This window comes from Panthera leo, chromosome B4, assembly GCF_018350215.1.
Source record: "Panthera leo isolate Ple1 chromosome B4, P.leo_Ple1_pat1.1, whole genome shotgun sequence".
Taxonomy (NCBI): domain Eukaryota; kingdom Metazoa; phylum Chordata; class Mammalia; order Carnivora; family Felidae; genus Panthera; species Panthera leo.
Genome location: NC_056685.1, coordinates 13,801,722 through 13,827,290, shown reverse-complemented (window position 1 = coordinate 13,827,290; position 25,569 = coordinate 13,801,722). Strand labels below are relative to the sequence as shown.

The 25,569-nt window shown below is 49.5% G+C and overlaps 1 protein-coding gene and 1 long non-coding RNA gene across 4 annotated transcripts in view; one reads left to right on the top strand and one right to left on the bottom strand.

Moving 5' to 3' along the window:
- The window catches only part of FAM171A1 (family with sequence similarity 171 member A1), a 133,913-nt gene that overhangs the window by 82,835 nt on the left and 25,509 nt on the right, over positions 1–25,569 (top strand). The window contains exons 4-5 of the mRNA XM_042944991.1: positions 14,231–14,389; positions 19,030–19,206. Coding sequence (XP_042800925.1) covers positions 14,231–14,389; positions 19,030–19,206 — 336 coding nt within the window. The remainder of the gene's footprint in view (positions 1–14,230; positions 14,390–19,029; positions 19,207–25,569) is intronic.
- On the bottom strand, positions 4,258–14,679 carry LOC122223899. 3 transcript variants are annotated; one of them, XR_006204566.1, is made up of 5 exons: positions 12,101–14,679; positions 10,177–10,518; positions 9,568–9,672; positions 8,532–8,584; positions 4,258–5,461 (listed from the first exon to the last, which is right to left on the bottom strand). It is a non-coding gene; the product is annotated as an uncharacterized LOC122223899 (long non-coding RNA). The 3 variants fall into 3 exon arrangements; XR_006204564.1 differs by lacking the exon at positions 4,258–5,461 and adding an exon at positions 6,886–7,262; XR_006204565.1 differs by lacking the exons at positions 4,258–5,461; positions 9,568–9,672 and adding an exon at positions 6,886–7,262.

Below are 25,569 nucleotides of genomic sequence, written 5' to 3'. Positions count from 1 at the left end.
CCACTGTAGATCACTTTTCTGCATCCATTTATCCATTGATGGACACTTAGGTTGCTTCCACACCTTGGCTCTTGTAAATGATGCTGCAGTGAACATGGGCGGGGGGAGTGACCGGGGGTTTCTCGAAATGAGGGAATGATTATGCTTCCTTCTCATGTTCTTCACTAAGAGAGGAATCGTTAGTGTCTTGCTCTCATTTCGACTGGACTACATTCTGATAAAGACCGAAATGATCTTTATCACAATTTTGGTCTTTATCAGAATGCAGCCCAGTGGAAGATGATAGCAAGAGGTGAATGCTTGTAATTAATGTCCTGGGTACAGACAGGCTGTGCTCACCCATTTACGTCAAGATTATGTCTGTTGATTAGGATGTTCTGAGTATAATTTAGAGCTGACTTCAGCTCTTCAAATATCAAATGGAAACTACGAAGCACCTGAACCAGGCTTCCTGAAGCCTTGGAGTTTGGTACCCACTCTGCATTTCCGGAGGACGGGCACACACTTTGCGTTTCCTCAGACCCAGCCTGGTTGGGACCCTGCTTCTTCTAATCGGGGCTGTTGTTGCTGTGCCGTGTGCCCATGTGGCAGGGGACTGGCACAGAGCAATTAAATGCTGTCACGGCAGCCGTATATTGTTTTCTTTTTAGATATGCCTTAAGACCCATTTTTTCACAGAGAGGGAGACAAACCATAAGAGAGTCTTTTTCATTTTTATTTATTTTTGAGAAAGAGAGAGAGAGACAGAGCACGAGCCGGGGAGGGGCAGAGAGAGAGAGAGATGGAATCCGAAGCAGGCTCCAGGCTCTGAGCTGTCAGCACAGAGCCCGACGCAGGGCTCAAACTCACAGACGGTGAGATCATGACCTGAGACGAAGTCGGATGCTTAGCCAGCTGAGCCCCCAGGCGCCCCAAGAGACTCTTGAATATAGAGAACAAACTGAGGGTTGCTGGAGGGGAGGTTGGTGGGGGGATGGGCTAAATGGGTGATGGACATTGAGGACACTTGTTGGGATGAGCATTGGGTAAGTGATGTGGTGAATCACTCAACTGTACTCCTAAAACGAGTATTATGCTATAGAACTCACTTGGATTTAAATAAATCTAAAAAAGACCCATTGTTATCTTTCACAGCCTTGCATGTTTTGATTTTTTAATTTAAAAAACTGACCACCAGGGCACCTGGGTGGCTCAGTTGGTTAAGTGTCGGACTCTTGATTTCGGCTCAGGTCATGATCTCACTGTTGGTGAATTTAAGGCCCGTGTCAGGCTCTGCTCTAACAGTGCAGAGCCTGCCTGAGATTCTCTCTCCCTCTCTCTGCCCCTCCCCTGCTCTCACGCTCTCTCTCAAAATAAATACACTTAAAAAAAAAAAGTTTAACTTATAGGGATCTTTGGTAGTAGCTAATTGATTATGGTGTTCCTCAAGGAAATATATTTGGACACTGCACTCTAAGAAAAAAAAACACAACTGACCCATATCATGTTTTACACGTTGTTCTAAAGGCCGCAGCCACCATAATTTTCATCACCTGCTCTTTCTCTTAATTGGCCCCTCCCCTACCTTTTCCTCAGAGTTAGTCTTCATTTCCTCTTACTAGCTGTACTCATTCTTTGTTCCACTTTTCTTCTGCTTCCCGTGAATTGCTCATCCTTTTCCTGAGATGTTGGTCCACCAACATACCCTTTGCTAGAAAGTTCTCAAGTAGCCAGGCTGCTGGGCTTCTGCGGTGTGGACCTGCCAGTGGGCCTTGAGAGATGGAGAGGAGGGGCACCTGGGTGGCTCAGTCAGTTAAGTGTCCAACTTTTGATTTCAGCTCAGGTCATGATCTCACAGTTTGTCAGTTTGAGCCCTGCATCGGGCTCTGTGCTGACAGCGCTGAGCCTGCTTGTGATTCTCTCTCTCTCTTCTCTCTCTCTCTCTCTCTCTCTCTCTCTCTCTCTGCCCCTCCCTGCTTGCGGTCCCTCACTCTCAAAATAAGTAAATAAAATAAAAGTAAATGGTAAATAAATAAATGGAGAAGAGCCAGGCTGCGGGATACAGACCAGAAAGGGACCTCGTCCAATAGAGCCCAACTCCCCACCACCTTCCCCAGCCCTCACCCTGTGTCCTCTGGGCACCAGTATGGCTGCAGAGAACAGCCTTCCACCTCTTCTCCGAGCACTGCCCCCCTTCCTGGTCCGAAATGTCCCTGAGACACAGCCTTCCCTGCAGCCTTCTCAGGTGTGCTCAGCTGTGCTCACATTACTTGTCTCCTTTCTCCTTCCTTCCTTCCTTGAGGATCCTTGGAGGTCAGCTGGACCACTCATCACCAGTGCCTGGGTCAGCTTTTCCTCCTGGACTGATGATACGAGCTCCTAGTTCCCAGGTTCACGATGCTTCTAGAAACGTTTCTTGGGAATGTGAGCCTCCATATGGAGGATGCCCCCGGGTCCCAGCTGCTCACCCACACCAGGGTGCCCCCCTCTACACCACCTCCCTCTAGAGGATGCCCCCTGGTGCCTCAGCTGCTCTTGCACTCCCAGGGTCTTTTCTGTCCCACATCGGTCACCCACTTCTGCAGTCCTGCCTTAGGCCTCATCATTCCAGCAAATCAAATGCACCACCTCCGAGCTCAGCCCCTGCACTCCCTCCTCTCACCCTGTGGCAGTGGTTCGCACACCACTGAGGGCTCCAGAGCCTTGACTCACCGTGTCCTTAACCACGGATTGCCTCCCTGCCCAGCCTACGAACCATAGCCCTTCGTTGGAATCGTCTCCTTGCAGACACTCCCCGCAGAGCTGCTCCCCTCCCCTTCTGCCATCTTTGACCGATTAACTCCTGACTCTGGTTGACCTGAGCCGCTTGTGGCCACCCCAGCGCAGCTGCACGCGGCTGGAGGAAACCTCACCGGTGGTTGCCCCGACTGGTTGCACGACCACAGACCTCAAATGGGCATCGGTCCTGGGGCCACTTAGTCGTTTGTTTCGTGAGTCTCCAAGATGATTTTCACACCCTCTTCCCTACCTGCTGGCTTCCTGTGTGTTCACTCACACTCCCATCCTCTGTCTCCTCTCCTCACATCTCTGCCTGCTTCACTGAGAAGCTGAGAACCCTCACCGCCCCCCCCCCGGCCCCCAGCAAACCCACAGACCCGCTCACTGTCCCTCGTTGCACTGGAAGGAGTGTCCGTCTTCCCTTACGTGTGAGTCCTTCTGTTTGTGCTCAGCATCTCATCTCCTCTCTTCCTTCGGGATTCCAGAAGTTTTTCCTCACCATTTTCTCCTCATCGGGAGCGGGCAGATGTTAAAGTAGCACATCTCTAATGCTTCCACAACCGTGTCTGTCTCTAGCCACCGCCCTGGGTCTCTGCTGTCTTCCGGAAGGACGTCTGCATGCCCTTCCTTCCTGCTTCCTCGCCTTTCTTGCCCTGTTCAGCACCCTGCAAGTGGCTCTCCTGCCTCGTTGCTCCATTCAGACTGCTTTGTCAGAGTCTCTTACAAGCCCCGCGTGGCCCGGCCTGAGGACATTTCTCTGTGCCTTCCCCTGGACTCTCCACGGCACCCAACAGGGATGACTCTGGTCGCTCTTGCTGGAGACTCTCCTATCTTCCATAACACCATGCCTTGATTTTCTTTCTCCTCTTGGTCACTTGCGGACACTCCAGTGACTGTCTGGGCCTACATTCCTCCTTCCCAGTACCCTCCCCACAATGTCTCATGGGCCCATGCTTTAATGCTGTGTAGACACAGATAACGCCCAGTCTCTCACCTCCCGCCCAGACTCGCCGAGAGGGCGACCCAGAGCTGGCTGCTTATTTGACGTCTCCTCTTGGATGTCCGCTAGGCATCTCAGACTTGATGGGTGTGTCCAACTTTCCGTCTCCGTACATGGTACACGCACGGTACTTAAGTGGCCAAGCCAGACCCTAGGAACTATCCCTGACTCCTCTGTCCTCACAGCCTGGTTCTCTGGCACAGGTGTTTCTCCCCATCTGGGACACCACCACATGAGTCCAAGACTCCGTTTCCCCCTGGAGAGCTGCGGTAGGTTTTTAATCGGCTGTCTCCTTCCTCCCTTGCCGACCCATAATCCGGTCTTCGCACTGCTAAAGCGACCAGGTCACCTTGCTTCCACTCTTCAGTGGTTTTCCCTGTGTACTTGGAATAAACTCCCAAATGCTTAGCCTCAGGGCTGGACAGTCCCCTGGCCCTGAGCCTCGGTGGCTATGCAGTTACCTGGAAGGGGAGTATTGGTAAGAAGGGGTCGAGATTGTAGTATCTGGATACGTGTTCCCTTGAGCAGGCTCTCTGCACCCCGACCCCCCCATGCATACTTCTTAGACCCTACAGTTCTCATTGTGGACCTCTCTTGTCCTGCCCAGGCACCTTTGACACCCACTGCACCACACGTGTGACCCCTTCTCGGCCCCTCTCTCCCTGGGAGCCACTCTACCCTCAGCAAGGTGTTTGTGATAAGGCCCACTCTGAAACCCACAGGGTCTGTTGCTGTGGCCACACTTTACCCCACCCTGGCTGTCAGACCACCTGTCACTGCCTGCTCCGCTCCTCACTATGCCCCGCCAGCCCCGAGACCTGATCGTCTCTTCTGGTGACTGTGAGGGGGCTCTGGAAGGGTCTCAGCATCTGTGTCACACGCTGTCTGTAAGGAGTCACCTTCTCCCCTTGTGTGTGACCTTCATCTCCCCTTCTTACGCTCCGTGGGTCAAACAGGGTTACAACACGCTGGGGCCTCGTACCCCGAGTGATTTCAGAGTGTTCTGTGCTTACACACACTCGCATCGTCTCTGCTGCCCACACGTGTTGCCACAGCCGCCGCACTGATCCAGGCCCTGGTCAGTCTCTCGTGGACCAGGCAGTAGCCCCCAGCTGGTGTTCTTGTCTCTAGTCTTGGAGTTGAGATAGGAGCTGGACCTGTGATTAACCAGACTGCCTCCGTCTTGTGTCTCCCTCCTAGTCCACCTTGCCCTGAACTGCCAGAGGACTCTTCTGGGGGCAGAGCTCCAGTTATTTCACACCCCTCAATTGCCACCCCACCCCCACTTTTGCCCTAGAATAAAACCCAGTCTCCTTAACACAGCACATACCGACCTTGTGACCCGGCCTCAGCCTCCCTTCCACACGTACTTCTCCTTCAGGGATCGTTTTCTAGCCTAACTGAATTTCCTTTTGTGTTTTCCATCTGGGGTGTCCCACTCCATCTCCGAATCTGTCTTCGAGCCCTTCTTGGCCATCAAGAGCAGCTTCAGGGCCACCTCCTTCAGGTCTCTTCTGCATCTTCCCTGGAGATGTGGTTCATGCAGGTGCCTTGCCCTCCAACCTCGGCTGCCAAGGAGCTTATATCATGTGACCCCTGACTCAGGGGTAACCAGTCCACAGTGTGGCCAGGGGCTGGGATCCAGCTAGAAGAGAAAATCTGGAGCCATCAGTTCTTCGTTCTCTTCCTTTTACTGAGATCGAGCTAAGAACCAGAAGAGGTGAGAATCTCAACTGAGTAGTTATGAGGCGCAGTGGGTCTGTGACCATTCCAGGCCACCTGGAGAGGGCAGAAGAGAAGAGAAGGTCGGGTTCCTGGATGGCTCAGTCAGTTAAGCATCCATCTCTTGATTTCAGCTCAGGTCATGATCTCATGGATTGTGAGTTTGAGCCCTGCATCAGGCTCTGTGCTGACAGCAGGGAGCCTACTTGGGATTTTCTCTCTCCCTCTCTCTCTGCCTTCTCCCCTGCTCATGTTCACTTGCTCTCTCTCAAAACTAAATAAAATTAAAATAGAAGAAGAAGAAGAAAAGAGAAAGTGTGAGTAAGAGAAGGGAGCCAGGTGGTGGCAGGTCAGAGAGAAGCCGACTGGGGATTAGTGGAGTCATGGTCAATGGCACTGCATTCATGTGAAATCTACAGACTCTTGCCGTTTTGCCCAGAGCTGCCCTGAGCCCAGAACCATGTTCTCCTGCAGCTTCCATGCCCTCTGGCTCCCATCCTTGTATTCTGACACATCGCTGTATCCCTTATGGCCCCTCAGGTCCTTATCAGTAACCAGAGGGTGGATTAAAACCCTCCAGCTGGGGTGTGTGTATCTTATTATGATACCTCCCTTTCTACCATATTTGGTAGTATACCTTATCTCCCCAACTAAAAATTTGAAACATGAAGGCAAGAAGTTTGTCATCTTCACCTTAAACCCCGCCCAGGCACTGGCCCTACACTTGCCGTATGATATATTCAATGAACAAGTCACTGAACGATTGAATAAATAAAATTTTTTCAAGTCTAAATAACCAGTGTTTTTTGCACTTCCTACATAGGTTGTCTGCGCCCTGATCAATTATTTCCTTTGCTGTGGCTTCTAAGAACATTGCAGCTCACACACACACACACACACACACACACACACACACACATATGCACACACGCAGTAAGAGAACTTGAAGAGCTCTTTCTCTAAGGAGTAAGAAGCATGGTCCTACCATAAGGGTATTAACCATTCAGGTAGTTTTTGTTACATTTAATGTATTCACTCTCATTCCCTCCTGTGTATAACCAAAGACTGGGAACCACCTCTCCCTTTCTAAAATCTTTTTTGCATTCCAGCTTTTTAAAAGGACAGCAATTTTGTTAATTTTTTTTTAACTTTTCCTGGTTCATGAGTCTAATCATTGTTCCTTGCATTTTTCCTTGCCATGGCAGAGTTGAGACAGGACAGTAATACTGCATGATGTTGTTTCATGTTTTCTTACCAGTTGGAAGGAAAGCCATATGTAGATAATTTTGGGTCTTTGCAGTTCTGTTCTATAAAATTAATACAAAACTGAATTTACAAAAGCTACATTCAATTTTTCTCAGACTGGTCTAGTGTAGGTGCGTTTATTTATTTATTCTTTGGTGGATTCAGAGAAGAAAAAAAAATCAATTCTTACTTGATCAGAAATCTAAGTACTAGAAGCCTTTGGATTTCAGTGTATCGCTCGGATGTTATAATGTGGCAAACGCTCCTGAGAAAAGGCGGGTAGCATGATGACAGTTCAAACATGTTACGTGCATAGCCCTGGGTGATGATGCCCATTGTTCGGCTTTATGTGACACTAAAGTAAAAGCTTTGGAAGAATGAAGGTCACTAGGTGGAGATGAAAACAGGAGAGGAGGGAAGGAGCCCCGCTGTTCTCATTAGTTGGATGCTTCATGCTTCAGTTGGCGTTTTGTTTTGTTTTGTTGTTTTGTTTGCACCCAAGTAAAGTAGAATAAACTCATGGGAAATGAGAGGTTTCCTAGAAAAATAAAAAGACCGCCCACTTGTTTTCTTCTCTGTAGGTATGGTCTTTATTTAAATTCTGACCATACACACCCAAACACTACTCTGTCATCAGACTAGCTTCAGACACAGGAAGTGCATAATACATGCACATTTCCAATGGAACAGTCCTTAGCAGTGACTTTCATTTAAAAAGTAAGGCAAGTGATTGTGTCTTATTGTTGACATTGTTTTATAAAGAAAGCCTGGAGCAGTCTCACGATAACAATGTGGTGAAGGGGAAGGGCCAACTTAGTAATTGGTTAACTCTAGAGTTTTCTGCACCATAGACTGTCTGAAAATGTGCTCCTTGTCATAGAAATGCTTGCAAATTGCATTCAGACTTTGCAATGAGATGGGAAGTGAATGACAAGAGAGGACACTTACAGATTATTTTATAACAATTATTTTCTTTGAGGGGCTCAGTCCATTAAGCATCTGACTTCCGCTCAGGTCACGATCTCACGGTTCGTGGGTTCGAGCCCCGCGTCGGGCTCTGGGCTGACAGCTCGGAGCCTGGAGCCTGCTTCCGATTCTGTGTCTCCCTCTCTCTCTGCCCCTCCCCCACTTGTGCCGTGTCTCTCTCAAAAATAAATATTAAAAAAAAATTTTTTTTAAGAATTATTTCCTTTGAGTGTGTCGTGTACTTTTCCGAGGAGCACATTCACACAGAAGCCTGTGGGGAGGGGATCGGTGATGTTTCTAACGTTTAAATCTCAAGATGATTAATGATAAGGCGTGGACGGTAATGATGGTGGTGTTGGAATCTGGGGACAAGACCGGCAGTTGGCCTGCGGCTCTGGCTCCCACAGCGTCCAGCAGACCTTCATGCTGTCTCACAAGTGGGGCATCTTGTCGACTCTGTATGTGAGGACGTCTATAAGAAGGTGTCATAAAGATGCACCACTGCTCATGGCCACACTCTCAGCACCGGCTCCCTCCTGGTTCCTAGGGCTCTGCTGGAAGCCCCGCCCACCTCGTCCATGCCCCGCCCACCTCGTCCATGCCCCGCCTACCTCCCTACCCCTCCTCCTAGCAATGACCTTGCACCGAGAAGAGAGGCCACCAGGGGACGCTGACCCTCCTGATGTGCCTGCTGTGGTCCCTCCCCCCCTCCAGGAGCCCCTCCTCAAGCACAGAATCCCACCTCTTATCTCCTCTTCAGGCCTCCCTCACTCTGTAGTTCTCCTCCCGCTCCCCTCAGCTCCCAAAACCCCAGACTTTAGAGAAGCCCTTAATAACCCACCTTCCTCCTTCAGCTTCTACCCGCATCTGCATCCTCCTCCGAACAGGACAGGTCTGCAGGGGAGGGGAGGTGGGAAATTAATGTTCATCCTGCACCTGTTACGCACCCGGAGGCACCACTGGGCATCATATATGTGTGTGTTGTGATCTAGGCATCACAGCAACCATATTATGAGATGGGCGTCATTCATACCCATTTGAAAGTTAAACAACCTGAAACCCAAGGTCACTCAACTAGAAGGTGGTAGAAGAAAGACTGAAATGTCGATTGAGTGACTCCAGTGCTCCATGTTTTGTTGTCATGGTGGCTCTGCTTAGGGAGATGTACACGTTCACGGATAAACCTAATTAGGGGCGCCTGGGTGGCTCAGTCGGTTAAGCATCCGACTTCGGCCCACGTCATGATCTCACAGTGTGTGGGTGCGAGCCCCGCGTCGGGCTCTGTGCTGATGGCAGAGCCTAGAGCCTGCTTCGGATTCTCCCTCTGAATCCGAAGGTGGCTCCCTCTCTCTCTGCCCCTCCCCTGCTCACGCTCTGTCTCTCTCTCTCTCTCCTTCAAAAATAAAAATAAAACATTAAAAAAAAAAACCTAATCCAGGGCACAGTGAGATCAGTGCTGCAGAAAGATACACGTAGTGTCTAGAGGTTGGGGTGTGATCAAGAACGTCTCCACAGAAGAGGTGGCCTGTAGGGCACATCTTGGATGACACGTGGGACATGCAGGTAGAGACTGTGGAGAAGAGACATGAGCACGTGTGGAAGCACAGAGCCAGGCAGTGCCACGTGGCCAGAAGGTGAGAGCCAATTGTCAGGAAGTCCAGCATCTCTTCCGAGGTAGGCGTGGTGAACTAGGAGGGGAACAGAAGCCAGGGCTGCAAGAATTCCTTTCTGTCTCTTACTAACGGGATGCCTGTGGACAAGTCACTTAGCCTCACTCGGAAAGCAGAGAGGGTTCTTCCTTCACAGGACTGTTGTAAACAGTAAGTGAAAGAATGTGTATAGAAGAACTATGTACATTCTAAAGCACTGAACTCTACCTGTCACAGGACGAGAAGCATAGTAATTGGGGTCTGCATTGGTCTGTAATTGTCGCTGCCATCATTAATTTACCAAGTGGTGGAGATCCGTTGAAGGTCTCTGGGCTGAGAAGGGATGTGACCGGAGTGCCTTTAGAAAAGTCCACATATCCGTAAACGAAGTGGGGAAAAGGTGGTCAGGCTGGAGCACAGTTAAGGCAAGGGGTAAGGCAAGGTAATGCAGGGTGGGGGCAGAGAAGGAGGAGATGACAATGCTGGAAATGTTGTTGGGAAGGAGACTGGCCAGTCCTGGCAGGGAATGAATGCGCAGAATAATAGGAAAAATGATGGTGTCCTGGAAGCAAAGCTGGGTCTTGGGCAGAATGGGGTAGGGGGTGTTAGATGGAAGAGGAAGTAAGTGATGGTGTTGATGCGCCTGTGGGGCATCCAGGTGGAGGTGTCTGGAAGGCAGAGGAATTGCAGACATGGGGCAGACAGGAAGGCCACCGTGGAGGGGAGTCAGTGAGGAGAGAGCCCAGAAACTACTACGGAGGCAGCTGAAGGCAGCCCCTTAGGAACTGTTTCTTCCGGAGGTGGGAGGAGATTAAAAAAAAAAAAAAAAAAACGCACTTGCAGAGGAAAAAGCCAGCTGACTCTGGAGAGACCAGAGCCCAGGAGCATGAATGCCAAGCAGGAGGGGTTCCTGGGCGGGGGCGACGAACAGTGTTGACCATTGTGAAGAGGTCAGCGAGGAGGAAGGCTGAGAAGTGGTCACGGGTTCACAGATTATACAGTTGTCCATTGACATTAACGAGCGCAATGTGTGTTGTAAGTAAAAGCCACATCGCTGGGCGTTGGGTGGAGGGAGAGGAGGCCTTCGCTTTTGGTGGTAACGGCATTAAGGTCATGTTTCGGTGTTATTTTTCTAGATGAGGAAGAGACGGGTGTATTTGTTGGTTGTGGAGGAAAAGCCTGTAGAGAAAGATGATGGACGGAGGCAAGATTAGTTGGCTGTGCAAGTCTTGCTGTATGACACGCAGAAGGTAGGCTAGAGGCTTGGGCTGACTGTGGAGGAGACGGGGGACAGAAGGGACAAGAGAAGAGGGAAGACAGGAAGGTTGGCCCCAGCAGTTTCGGTAACACATGATGAAGTTTTAGGGTGACAGTGGGGTGGTCCAGAGCCGGCCACCAAGAAAGAATTCTTGAAGACGTCTTTGGTGCGAAAAAGGTGATTTTATTAAAGCACAGAACAGGACCCGTGGGCAGGAAGAGCTGCACTGGGGTTGTGACAGGTAACTGATTATATACCCTCAGGTTGGGAGGGGGTCAGGGATAGAGTAAGTCTCTGAGGAATTTTGGAAGCAAGGTTTCCAGGACCTTGAGGGGCCAGCTGTTGCTAGGGAAATATCATTTATTACCATTTATAAAACCTCAGTCTTGAGACCCTACAGATGTTTATCAGGGGCCCATAAGCTTGGGGCATGATTGCCAGCATGCAGCTTGGGGCAGTTGAGATAAAGGAAGTTGATTTATAGCATCCTGGAGGTTGGGATGATGTTAAACTAAGGTTCTCTTTTGCCCCCAGCAAAGTGTCATCTTCAAGGCAGCTGAGCTCCTAGAGGGAGGTCACTCTGCCGGTCTCAAGGACTTGTCAATGGGCTGTAGGCAGTAAGGGAATTTAATTTTCTATTTGCCTTAGTTTCCCATATTACAGTGGCAAGCACTTAAGCCCCTTTCCTTTGTTCTTGGGTAGCTGGGAGCGTCCAAGGAATATCACACAGAGTTTGAGAAGAACAGAGAAAGTTTGAAAAACCACTATTGCAGAGAATGTGGGAGAGGCATCCGGAGAAGACCTAGCCAGTCCCGTCCCCTTCTGTCCCTCCCCCGTCCCCAGCCCATCACACCGCGTCCTGGAATTACAGAAATCTAGCAGCGCTAATACAGGAAGATGGGCCTGAGGTCATGACCGCTCCCCCAACCCCACGCAGACACTTGTATTTCATTTACACACGAGGCTTAGAGTAACTTCGACCCTTAACATAACTCCCTCCTCCCGTATTTCTTTGGTCATGTCAGCAGGCAGAGGTCTGGCCTTTGCTCTGTGTCGGGAAGTGTGTTCGGGCCCTCAGCAGACAGGTGTCCGTGTCATGCTGGTCACAGCGTGTGTCCAATCGGCTGGACAGGCCACACCCCCTTCTAGTAAACCTTCCCCAGGCATCACCCGTCTGTGCCCCCCACCTGGCAGCCACAGCAGATAGACCCCAGATGTCTGGCCAGTGACCAAGTTCTCTGGCACAAAAAAGGAAGGGGAGGGTGGGGAGGAGAGGTGGGGAGGGGACTGAGACGCATCTCCCACTGAAAGGCAAGATATGCCAGAGACCATGAGAAGGTTGCGTGCTTGTTAGAGGGAGGGGTGAGGGAGAGAGGAAAGGAGACAGGAGGGGCGGGCAGGAGAGACAGCCAGTGGCCCCTGAGAGCTGGGGTGCAGTGGGGTCTGGAGTCTCCCAAGTTCCAGCCAGTCCCCATGAGGGTATCAGTCTGATTCCCCCTTCACCTTTTAGCAGCCGCCCTTTTCCCTTGGTCTAGCTTGAGGAGATTTCTCTTCCTTCCAGCCGGAGGAGCCTTTGCAAAAATCTCAGCCTTCCCATCTTACAGCGGCTATTCCCGAGGCCTGGAAAGCTGCATGTGGATCTCACCCTGCTCTTCCTCAGCCCTCGTGAAGACAAGTCTCTCTTTGCCCCGTCACACTTGAGACACCCTTCTCTGCGTATTTGCAAGTTCTTTGTTTCCCCCACTGCGTGAAACCCAGGCAGGCAGCCGGTAGCATTGTTTAGATGAAGGGCAGTGGAGAAAGGGAAGTAAAGGTCTCAGAAAGTTCACTCCCGTTGAAAACCACACGATAGGAGCAGCGAATGATGTTCTGTAGTTGGGGGTGAAGAGATGAAAACAGAAGCGTTGCCTTTGACTTTCCATCTCTGAGTGCAGCGGGGTGCGGGGGGGTGGGGGAGGAGATCAGGGAAGCAGAGTGCTCCTTGCTGGGCGTGGGGTGCTCCTGGGGGACACGAGGTGTCGGAACTCTGTGCAGACCAAGGAGGTGACAGGCGGAAGACATCAGTCTTCTGTGAAATCAAAGGAAGAGACCAGACTGAGCAGAGCTGGGAGTGAACAGAGACAGATACTTGGATGCTGGTGCCTCGCCACAGGTTGTAGGGGTACAGAGAGGCAGTGGTGGTTGAAACAGCACTGCATGTGGGTCCAGTTGCCTTCAGCGGAGGTGACCGAAGACAGAGGAGTCATGACTTTGGGCCTCTGGCTCCCGCGGGCCCTAGAGCGGGGCTTGTGTTTCATGGAGTGCACACCAGTCATCCGAGACCTGTAACCAGTGATGTTCAGGAGGTATGGAGAGCATCTGGCTCTCGGCCACCTTGGTTGTGCGCGCTCCAGCCAGCCTCCCCGAGCCTTCACGTCCGTTGGGCTTCTGTGGCCTCACTTGTAGAAGAAGAGAGATGTGGACTAGTTGATCCTTTGAGCTCTAAAACTCCCTTACGCTAGAACCCTTTCGGATAAGCTTACTCCCCACTGGAAAGTTTCTGATCCAGGGTTAAAAGGAACCCTGGAGTCGGCATAAAGACTGCCCACCCAGGGCAGGGCTGTGATGCCTGACAGCCGTGGACTGTTGGGGGGGGAGCCCCCAGCCGACCATGGGGGAAACCTCAAGCCCTGGGCAGGCTATGCAGTGACCCGAGCGCCAGGGCGGATCACTGCTTTCGAGGAATCACTCTTTCAATCCGCACGAGTGTGCACTTTCATTGGTAAGATGCTATCACTCCCACTTCGGTTACTTTTTGTCTTAAGGATGTTTTTGCACCTTAAGGATGACTTAGCACCTTGACATCTTGCGACTGTCACCAGAGCCATTAGGTGAACACGGGTTCAGGCTTTGCAATCAAAACAGCGTGTGGAGCACAGTCGAACTGCAGATGCTGTCACAGGGTAGCCTTCTGGGTGGGGCCGCCCCGTCCTTCTGCACCCAGGAGCTGGGTGTGACGGAGGCACAGCACCTCCACTCCACTCAAGGGTGTCTCATCCCAAAATTCTCGACATAAGCTGTGCACCCCGCAGGCACAGACCGGATGCCACGTGGCAGCTTCCACCGAAGGAAGGGGGTTCAGTACTGTCGGGCTCTTGTTAGTAATTCTTGTCCGGGCTGCACACTTAATTCCCTTTGCTCTGCTGCTGTGTGGTGTGTGGAGTTAAGCCAGATTTTGCCAGATGAAGGAGGCGTGCATAAGGGGATCAAAGGGTATCTCTTGCTTTGTTTATGTAAAGAGATGAATTGTCGTCTACTCCTTTCCCTCATGTGGACTTCCTTTCCCAAAACGTTACCCCCATCCATAGGCACACGCTGGGCAGTGAAAAGCTCGCTCACAAATGGGACTTAGGAAAGCTTTTTGTTAAAAACCCAAATAACATCCTGTGTCAAAACAAATGTGACAATGGGCTATTATTCCTGTCCCCATAATAGCATGTTGTCACATCTTTGCGCCCTGCCGTGAATGGGGGAGGGGAGGAGCCGCGGTGGGGGGCGGGGGGGAGGAGGCGTGCCAAAACGTGGAGAAGCACTTCCTGGTTTCCTTAGATTTACTGCCCCTTCGGGAGGTAACTCAGAAGTCCATTTCTGCAGGTGCCCGGCCACAGCCTCGCGTTCACTTCCAGAGGAGAGCTCTGCGGTTGCCTGAGAACACCAGCTACAGTGACCTGACGGCTTTCCTCACTGCCGCCAGCTCCCCGTCCGAGGTGGACAGCTTTCCCTACTTGCGAGGACTAGACGGGAATGGAACAGGTAATCTGAGTCTCTCCCCTGCTCAGCTGGGGCTTCCGTGTTTGGATTTTTCCGTGGGGCGGGGAGGATTCGTACCAAATGAAAGAACTGAAGCCGGAAAGTTCAAGTGTGCTGAAACTGTGTTACTTAAGGAACCCGGTCTACACCACTGCGGTGCATTTTAATGACTTTGTCTCCTTCAGTCATTCTGCCTCCTGTACCTTCTGAGCTCCCCTCTGGTAGACTTCAGAGACGTGCTTTCCACTGAAATGGTTGTGTTTGTGTTTTTCCAAGGGTAAGGTCCGAGTGAGGGGCTCTCTGCCCCTCGTCCCCACTGGCCCCTGGCAGGATGCACCCCGCCCACCCACGTGTCACAGTGGGGAGGGGAGGTGGCACTGGTCTGGTGCCGAGAGTGGGGACGAGGGGGCTGCCATTTCTAGGATCGGGAACATTTCGGAATGGGAGCCTCTGCTCGCCTCCGTCTGTACACATCCAGCGTGTTCTCACCTCTGCCCATCCTCCGTGCTGTTCCCTCTGCCTGGACTTGACAAACAGTGGCCAGGCTTTGAAGTTGACTTGAATCCTCTCCTGACAGACCTCTGCGTGAGCTCCGTCAGTGTCACCCTATGCCCGCATGACACACAGAGCTAAAAAAAATCAGAGACACCAAAAACCACCAGCTGGAAAATATGTAATAATTCCTTGTCAGTAAAAGACTGGTTCTCAGCCAACAGTGCACTGGGCACTAACATGGCCCCTGGTCCTAGTGAATGGAAAGCAGCAGACTCTGAAGTCCTGAATCATTTCTTGTATCCCCTCTTGTTTTCCCCACACTTCTGACGTGAAAACCAGAGGCTGTTCTGGGTTAAATCCTGCTAGGTGAGGAGGTGACTGCGTTTCCCAGAAACGCTCTTATTGAATTTCACTGAACTGTCCAGGGCTTTGCATAAGCGGATCTTGGGTCCTTCTGAAAAAGCTTTTTACACCTGCAGCATCTGATCCGTTCTGTAGAATGCTGACAGATTTCTGGGGACCGATCAAGATGACCTGGTGATTTGTTACTCGCTTTTGTGGCACCTGTCCGTCTGTGGACCCTGCCTTCACAAATGTTTCTTCATACTTTAATTTTTGTATGAAGGTGCAATTAATGCGTCTATAATTGGCCATCAGATAAAAACGTGTGGTAGCCACTCTGAGTAAGCATTACTGGGAGAGAATGTTGACTTACAGGCCTAGGAGAAAGTAGTATTTCAGGGAACAGGAAAACGTACGATTTGAGACCATCAAGAACCCTGTACCCAGTCTCCCCAATAAATGATGCACAAGCATAAAACCCTAACTTGGAGGGGCGACCTCATTGCTCAGAGCTCACTAATTTTTCTGTGCCCCGTTTCCAAGAGCTCTTGAATAAATTATGAAATCCGAGATGATGGGCAAGAACACAGAGAAGAACACAGAGACATAGGACTATTGATTTTAGAGGAGTTTGTTTTATTTTAAAATGACTGTTATTTCAAGGGGGGGAAGAAAGAAGGTCTTTAGAAGGTTACGTGCAGCCTCTTTCCCACTGAAATAACTGATACTTGACGTGGGAAGAATCAGACCTTGCCTGAGCCCTGCCGGGAAAGGCGGTGTGCTGGCTCACAGCCCAGGAGGGCGTGGGCACGTGGGGTCCGCTTAGCACCCCGACATCTCATCAGCCAGGTGCCTGTGTCCAGTTTCACGTCGTGCACAGCCTCTCTTCTTCCCCACGGTTGCTTGCCTGCTTCCCTCCTGTTTGATAAGATGCATCTAAGAGATTACAGCTTTGCGTGAGGGCCTGGCCCACGCACGCCAGGGTAAGGTGGCAGGTCGTCACGAGAGTCCAGCAAAAGTGCGTGGAGCCCACAGACGGGATTGGAGAACGTTCTGCAGTCTGGTCTCCCCGGAGTGTCCTCGTTCAGAGGACGCCGTCCGGTTCAGAGGGGGTTTCCGGAGTCGTCAGTAGAGAAACCCGGCCACGGGGAGATTTGGGCCACTTCCCCATTGTCCAGCCACGTCCACCTGCTCCATAGTGTCCTGGCGTCACACGGGGCAGCCTCCTTGCACAGGCCACAGACACTGCACCTTCAGAGAATCACAGTCCCCACTCTGGTTGCTAAGAGATTTCTTGCACACAACGGTTCTGGCATTCCCAAGCGGTTCTCAAGAAACAACTTCCGCTAGTAACTCTAGGAAGACAGGGAGGTGTCAGTAGAATGACTAACACCCAGAGAAGTTGGTAGCAGGATGCAAAGCCAGGCAGAACCCGAGATGCTATTTGAGCGAAACCCCTCATATTAGAAGGGATGAGTCCGGGGCCTCCTAAGCTTGGTCCAGTGGTGCTGCCCCCTCCCCCTGCTGCCTTTGCCTGACACCTGTCTTTATTCAGACGTGACAGGAGCCTGGTAACATCAAGAGGGAACAAGAAGGAAAGTCCTCACTGTATACAGAACTCAGTGTTTCCTGTAGAGTTGCAGTCTTATAACAAGGGCTGGAACAGAAACAATGGAATCCTTCAAAGTATGGATCGTTCCAGAATAAAGAAAGTGGGAGGATACAAGGGAGGGTATTTTGGAAGGCGTGGGATAGGAGTGAGCATTGAGCGGAGCACTGAGAAAGCAGGTACAGCTGCCTGCAGAGAACTTTTCAAAGAACATTAAATCTCCAGAACCTAACGTATGTAACTTTAAATTAATAAGCCCTTTTGTGCGATGCTGTGATTACTTCTGAATATTTAGAGCTGAGCCTGTTTCTTTCCCTCAAGTCCTAGGTAAAGCATCTAGCCCAGATAACGCAGATAAGGAAAACAAATCCCAGAGGAGCAAAGTAGCCTGCCTGAGGCCACAGACACAGCTAGTGGTGCCTCTGGGACTGGAACCCCGGCTCCGTGGGCCGGGAATGTGCAAGAAAATAAGAAGGGAGGATTGAAAGGTGATGAATGGGGATCAGGAGGCAGAGTTAAGTGGGAGGAAAGGCTGGATGGTGAGTCTGGAAGGCGTTCCTGCCCTCCCTGCTGCTTCCCTCTCCTGCCTCGGGTTTGCTGAAAGCAGCACTTCCGGGTTTGAAAACGTTATCGATAAGTTGTTTATACAGAGTCTAGTAAGTTACTTAATTTCTCTTTGCTTGCAGTTCTGTCCCATCCAGAGGGTCTAACAGAACCTGGGGAGCTACACTGTAGACCCGGCTTTGCCTCCACGTCCCCTTTGGACACTTGGCACTGCTTTAGGTCTCATCCCAGCAGATATTTTGACCAGAAATATGGTAAATTCTGGGTTTTGGCTTTCTGTGCCCTAAAGAGAAAAGGCCAGACTAAAAGATTTCAGAACTTGAGCCTGTGATTCCAACATGGACCTTTTGACGAAATTCCTATTACCGTGCTCGTCCCTTCAATGACAAACAGACGGCCATAAATCGTAGAAGGTAGTGCTGTTGTGACCTATATATAATTTGTTCTACAAAGGGTTTGGCCATCACTTGTGTTGAAAACTCTAAAATTCACTACAGTTGCTCTAAACGTTTACATCTAGTCCTAAGTGGTGGTTTGCATTAGCTCAGGTAGTTGATGGGTAGATAACCTATGTAAGCAGCTTAATAAGAAATCCTATAGATTATATTCTAATGGAGCTTAAATTTTTTTTATCACTGTGCGTTTGTCATTGTGCTCAAGATTTAAAATTACGACATAAACATTTTGTGTGATATTATATTTCACTGCAGAAAAATTGCTCTACAATGGATCGCTTAAGTATATAAATATAATATCGCTGTCCTCAGCAGTCCCTAATTTATCTATAAAGTAGGCAGTCGTTAAAGGCTTGGCTTGGAGAAAAGTCCCCTGACGTACAATAATTGGCATGTTAAATTCCTTTTAAACAGATCAAAATAACAATGGCACCTAAAATTAACTCCTAAATCTTTCAAGGCCGAGCTTTCAGTAGGGTACTTTTAGTACAAGTAAGTTAATATTTTGAGGCACTCCTTGAAAAAACCGCCCCCCCCTTCTTTTTCAAAGCAGCCTCTAATGTAAAATGTATTATTTTAATACATTTACATTTACATTAAATGTATTATTTACATTTAATACAATGTAAACAATACATTACATGTATTATTTTAATACATTTACATTTACATTAATACATTACATTTACATTAAAATGTAAAATGTAATGTATTTGGTTTCATTATGGCGATCTGCCGAGTCATTAACGTGTGTGGGTCTCACTTTGTGCAGGGGTTGATTTCAGGGATTTCTACACTTACCCTCCTCTGACACCACAGAGGAGTCTCTTCCTTTCGAGGCCCTTTCTGAAAGCAAAGCTCAGTAGTTAGAGGCAGCAAACCTGAGAGCTTCGATCCCAGATCCCACCATGCCCTTGGGGCCACTTCCCATTTCTACCCTCTCTGGGCCGGTTTCTTTGTGTGTCAAATGTGGATTTTACTTACCTTATGGAGCCGTGGTGAGGTATCTGTACATATAAAGTGGTGAGGATTTTATACACGTGAAGTGCTCCGTATAGTCCCTGGCACATAGGAGGTACTCAGTGAATGGTAGCTGTTTCTATTTTCTCGCAAACGTTTGCGGCAGCCCCACATAGGGCCCTTCTGTGCACGTGATGGATACTCCCTCTTGCTTCCAGGAAACGGCACCAGGTATGACCTGACCCCAGTCACGGCCGTCAGTGTCCATTTGCTCAGCAGTGATGGAACGCCAGTGCTGGTGGACGGCCCCATTTATGTCACCGTGCCCCTGGCCACCCAGAGCAGCCTGAGGCACAATGCCTATGTCGCGGCGTGGCGATTTGACCAGAAGCTGGGTAAGCAAGACTCCAGTGATTGGCTAGCAGGTGACTTCATTCCTGTTTGATTTTTCCTTTTAAGATATCTGTGCAAGTCTCCTTTCCTTGAAGTTACTGAATTCTGCTGCCCACAGCGTATCGCATGGTTTCTGGTAGGTGAAGCTTACTCCAGTGTGCCAGGCAGGCACCTCTTGGGAGGGTTTTTTGTTTTTGTTTCTGTGTGTACATTTAACTCAGTTTACTTGAATCTTTAAAGGTTATTAGAGCTAAAATTGGCTCCCCTGATCTTTATCATTTTATGCTCTAGGTTCTCTGATCCCTCGTGGTCATGTGGTTTTCTGTCTCATGAAAAAGGAAAAACACTGCCAACAACACACCAGAAGAGAAAATAAAAATTACCCACAATGCCACCACCTAGAGAAAAACCACAAATAGCATTTGGGATTATATCCTTCTGGTCATTTCGCCATGCACACATGTGTTCGGTATCTATTGCTGCTTAACAAATTGCCCTAAAACGTAGCGGCTTTCAACAACCGTGCACATCTCCTGCGTCACATGTCGAGAGGGTCAGGAATCCAGACACAACTAGCTGGGTGGTTCTGGGTCGGGTTCTCCAACAAGGTAGCCGTCTGGAGGGCGGGGAGAGGGGGGGTGCGTTGCTAGTGACTGCGCGTCCAGTCTCACTCACGGGTGTTGTGCAGGCCTTAGCTCCTCACTAGATGCTGGCCAGAGCCCTCAGTTCCTTGCCATGTGGGTCTCTCCATAGGGCGGCCCACAACATGGGCACTTGCTTTCACTGGAGCCAATGATCCAGAGGAAAAACAAAATAAAATAAAAATACAGAAACACAGTGGGCAAAGCAGAAGTCAACAGTCTTCTATAGCCTCACGTGAAAATGACAAACCATCGCTTCTTTTCGTGCACCGTTGGTCACGGAGCCCGGCGCTGGTACTGTGTGGGGCAGACGGCACAGGCGTGTAGACACCGGGAGGTGGGGATCACTGGGGTCCTCTCGGAAAGGCTGGCTTCCACAAAATAGATTTTTAACAGAAACGAGATTACATGCTAGGTACTCCTCTATAACTTGCTTTTAAGAATCGCTCGTATATCATAAACATCTTTCCGTGGCATCAGCTGTTACTCTGCAATGTCAAAATTGATGATTGCATAGCATTTCATTATATGGATGTGTCATACTTTGGTTGCTCCCTGCCCTGTAATTGGAGAAAACATTACTATTCTTACCGGTGCTGTGATAAATATCTCTGTAGCTAAATCTTTAGGCACGGCCATGATTATTTCCACAGGATAATATTTTAGAGGAGGTGGAGCTGTTGAATTAAAAACATACATGGGGACGGGGCACCTGGGTGGCTCAGTCAGGTGGAGCATAAACTCTTGATCTCAGGGTGGTGAGTTCAAGCTCCATGTTGGACACGGAACGTACTTAAAAAAATTTTTTTTAACGTGTATAAAATTCTAGGAGTGCCAGGGGTCCCTGGCTGGTTTGGTCAGTTGAGCATCTGACTCTTGGTTTTGGCTCAGGTCACGATCCCAGGGTCATGGAATCGAGCCCCACGTCAGGCTCTGTGCCGAGGGTGTAGCCTGCTTGGAATTCTCTCTCTTTCCCTCTGTCCCTCTCCCCCCCCCCCCTTCTCAAATTCAATAAATAAGTCAATAAGTACAAAATTCTAAAGCTTTTAATACATGTTTTCACATTTTTCTCTGGGAAGTTTCACATTTGACGATCATCACGACGTTATGGGCACACGCGCTCGTGTGCTTAGATTTTCACACCACCTGCATTCCTGTACCCCTTTGGTTCTTAGCAGGGGTCGATGGTTGATATCAAATGTGTTTTCAAAGGTAACCTCTTTCCTTGAGTAGTCAAATTAGAGTTCCGGGAATTTATATTTGAAAATAAACGCCCGTTCGGTATTCAGGGTTTGGTGGGGTTTTGTTTCGTTTTGCTTTGCTTTCCAAATAACTACTAACAGGCGCCATAATTATTTGTGTGGAATTCACTGATTTTCCCAGATGTACTAAACTTGATGTTGAGGGATGGATGGTGCCACTGCAGTAACATATCCTGCACTGGGACAGACGTGCTAACCGCTGATGTGTGTTCTCCACAGTGTAGTGACTTTTTGAGGCTCTGTGATGAAGGTCAGGTCGTAAGCAGCCCTGCGCCTCCCAGGAGAAGACAGATCGGGAGGGTTGTGACTGAGAGAATCTCAGAAGAACACCGGAGAAAGTAGCAAGCAGAAGGGAGACGGCTTGTACTCCGTCTCCTGAAAGCCTGGTTCTGCTCCTTGTAAAGCTGTAGGTCCCGCCTGCAGCGAATCACCATGCCTGTTTTCTCATTTGTGCAAGACGTGCTTTTGTCGGGGCTCCTATTCCCTTTTATATTCTGCTTCTCTCCCTGGACCTCCCAGTTGGCCCCAAATGTGCCCGGGAGCAGCAGCATGGCATGTGCTTAAGAGCCAGGGCTCTGGGGACACCCTGGGTTGGGATTCCAGCTCAGCTACCCACTGGCTGTGTGCCCCTGGGGCGAGTTACTTCCCCTCTCTGGGCCATAGTTGCCTCAACTGTGACATGGGTTGGAAATAATAGTACCTCATGTTATTACAAAGAGCGTATCAGTCAGAGTTCTCCAGAGAAACAGAACCAATAGGCTATGTGTGTGTACCCCAAAGAGAGGAACGAGACTGATTTATTTCAAGGCAGGGGCTCATAGATTTGTGGAGGCGGACAAGTCCAAAATCTGCAGGGTGGGCCAGCAGGCTGGAGACCCAGAGAAGAGTTGATGTTGCAGTTTGAGCCCGAAGGTAGTCTGCTGGCAGAATTTCTTCCTCAAGGGATCTCAGTCTTTTTCTTAGTGCCTTCAACTTACTAGATGAGGCCCACCCACCTTATGAAGAGTAATCTGCTTCACTCAGCCTCCTGATTGATATGTTAATCGCATTTTATTTTTTTATGTTAATCTCATTTTAAAAATGCCTTCACGGCAACTTCCATACGTGTTTGATGGAGTATCTTGAGACCATGGCCTAGCTGAGCTGACACAAAAAATGAACCACTCCAAGGACTTAATGAGTTAATGTCTGCGAGAAGTGTAGTACAGTGCCTGGGACATAGCAAGGACTCCCTAAGGGTTTATAAAGTCAGCAGAAGGCTTCCCGTTCTGTAGGCTTTCACGGGCCCTGCCTCCCAAACCGCTTTCCCAGATTTCCCCTTAGCCCAGATCTCTCAAAGGACTGTTCTCCACGTGCGGCTTCCTCAACCCGCCACAGTCCCGCTTCTGCTGCCCACTCTTTGGAAACAAATGTCACTGAGGTCACCAGCAGCTGCGTGACAAGGCAGGTGACTTCCTTCAGTGTCTCTGCAGCATTTGGTGGCTTCTGTTCCTTTGTGAAGGGCTCTCCTCTGTTGGCTGTCTGACTCAGTGTCCCCCTGGGTCGTCCTCGTCTGCTGGCCGCTGGCCTACGCCCAGCTCCCAGCTTACCTCATATCACTTGCTGGGGCATCTAATCACTTCGCACACTCCCACGGCCCCCTGTGCACCCAAGTCCTGTTTTCTGCTCTCTGTTCCCGACCTTCCATTAGACATTGGCTGATGGATGTGCCTTAGGACACTCAGGTCCGACATGCCTCAAATTGAGCACATCCACTGCCCTCACTCCAGCATTTAAACCTCTTCGTTCCTGCGTTTCCTCTCTTGATTAAGGGTATCACGCACCAGACCATCGAAGTAGAAACCTCGGAGTTATCCCCACTTTATTCTTTTGCTTCACCTCTCCGCCTGCAGCCATGTGTGGTCCCTTCCAAAGTCCTGTTGCTGTCACATCAGCGTTTCTCAACCCTCCCCTCTCCTCTCCTTCTCTGTGTCACTTCCGCCTTGGTTCAGACTCTTCCCGCTTCTTTGACCTATTCCAGCAAGAGTCTGCCTGCCTTCTGCCTCTGCTTCCCTCCACTGGCTCTTGTGTATCGCTGCTTAGGTTATCTTTTAGGGGCGCCTGGGGGGCTCATTCGGTTGAGCATCCCGACTTCGGCTCAAGCCATGATCTCACGGTTCGTGAACTCGAGCCCCACATCGGGCTCGCTGCTGTCAGCCTGTCAGCACAGGGCCTGCTTTGGATCCGCTGTCCCCCTCTCACCCTGCCCCGCCCCCACTTGTGTTCCCTCAAAAATAAACATTAGAAGAAACTTTGAAAGCACGGATCACTTCCCCTCGTGAGATGGTCTCTCAGCTTCAGTGAAGCAGTCCGCCCTCCTCCCAGCACAGCGGCTCAACGGTGTCATCAGAGCCAGCCCTGCCGGTCACTCGGCCTCACTTCCAGCGCCGACTTCTGCACGCCCACCGTTGCTCCCGCGCCGGACTGTTCACCCTCCCCCGGCTGTGCCTCGCTGTGACGGTGTAACTTCTCACATCCTATGGGCAGGATCTCAGTTTTGCAGTCCCTCTGTCCGTCCCCTAAACAGTAACGTAGCCCCCTCTCAGTTACAGTGTGCATATTGCAGTGACACTAGAAATGCACGGGGATGGGGCCTTGTAGTTTCTTGGTTATCAGGGCAGTGTAGTAGACTCTGATACAACATTTGTACTTGAGATGACTACATACAGGGGCGCCTGGGGGCCTCAGTCGATTAAGCATCCCACTTCTGCTCGGGTCACAATCTCACGGCTTATGAGTTCGAGCCCCATGTCGGGCTCTGTGCTGACGGTGCGGAGCCTGCTTGGAATTCTTTCTCTCTCCCTCTGTCTCTCCGCCCCTCCCCCACTTGCACTTTCTCTCTCGCACAAAATAAATAAACTTTAAAAAAAGAGAGGTAGAATAAGTTGTTTAAAAAGAGAGAGATGGCTATATACATAGACAACAATGGTATACATACATAGAGAGAGAGACACTGTGATCACTGGTCCTTCTGAGGGAGCCACGAGGAATCAGAACTAGAGGACATGGGACCATGATAGTGGAAGCAGAGATCAGAGCAACGTACTTTGAATACGGAGGAAGGGGCCATAAGCCAAGGAAACAGGTTTTTCCCCTCAGAGCCCCCAGATGGAGCCCACCCTTCTGACACCTTGCCTTCAGCTCAGTGAAACTGACTTCAGACTTGACTTTCAGAACTGTAAGAGAATACAGTTGTGTTGTTTTAAGCCCCCAAGGCTGTGGTCATTTATTACAGGAGCAACAGGAAATTAATACGATTAAAGAAGTCCATGAAAATGAAGAAATGCGCATTGTTATGCAGCCTCTGAGATGTAAGATATCCAGTTTCTGGGAATAATCCCCACAGCATTGAGCCTTCTGCCATTGGGAATTCTTGTTGGGTAATTGATTTGTTTCCTTTTTTTTTTTTTAATTTTATTTTTTATTTTTTAAAATTTACATCCAAATTAGTTAGCATATAGTGAAACAATGATTTCAGGAGTAGATTCCTTAATGCCCCTTACCCATTTAGCCCATCCCCCCTCCCGCAACCCTTAGTTTGTTCTCCATATTTATAAGTCTCTTCTGTTTTGTCCCCCTCCCTATTTTATATTATTTTTGTTTCCCTTCCCTTATGTTCATCTGTTTTGTCTCTTAAAGTCCTCCTATGAGTGAAGTCATATGATTTTTGTCTTTCTCTGACTAATTTCACTTAGCGTAATACCGTCCAGTTCCATCCATGTAGTTGCAAATGGCAAGATTTCATTCTTTTTGATTGCCGAGTAATACACCATTGTGTGTGTGTGTGTGTGTGTGTGTGTGTGTGTGTGTGTGTGTATGTATATACATATGTATATACATATATATATATATATACGTATATATACCATATTTTCTTTATCCATTCATCCATCAATGGGCATTTGGGCTCTTTCCATACTTTGGCTATTGTTGATAGTGCTGCTATAAACAAGGGGGTGCATGTGTCCCTTCGAAACAGCACACCTGTATCCCGTGGATAAATGCCTAGTAGTGCCATTGCTGGGTCATAGGGTAGTTCTATTTTTAGTTTTTTGAGGAACCTCCATACTGTTTTCCAGAGTGGCTGCACCAGCTTGCATTGCCACCAACAATGCAAAAGAGATCCTCTTTCTCTGCATCCTCGCCAACATCTGTTGTTGACGGAGTTGTTAATGTGAGCCATTCTGACGGGTGTGAGGTGGTATCTCATTGTGGTTTTGATTTGTATTTCCCTGATGATGAGTGATGTGGAGCATTTTTTCATGTGTCGGTTGGCCATCTGGATGTCTTCCTTGGAGAAGTGTCTATTCATGTCTAAATGATCTTTTTAACCTAGCATCTACTGCAAAAAGCATAACTGCCAAATTCCTGGTTATAACAGATTGTATGTGTACACAGAAAAGCCAACGTTTGGCTAGTCATT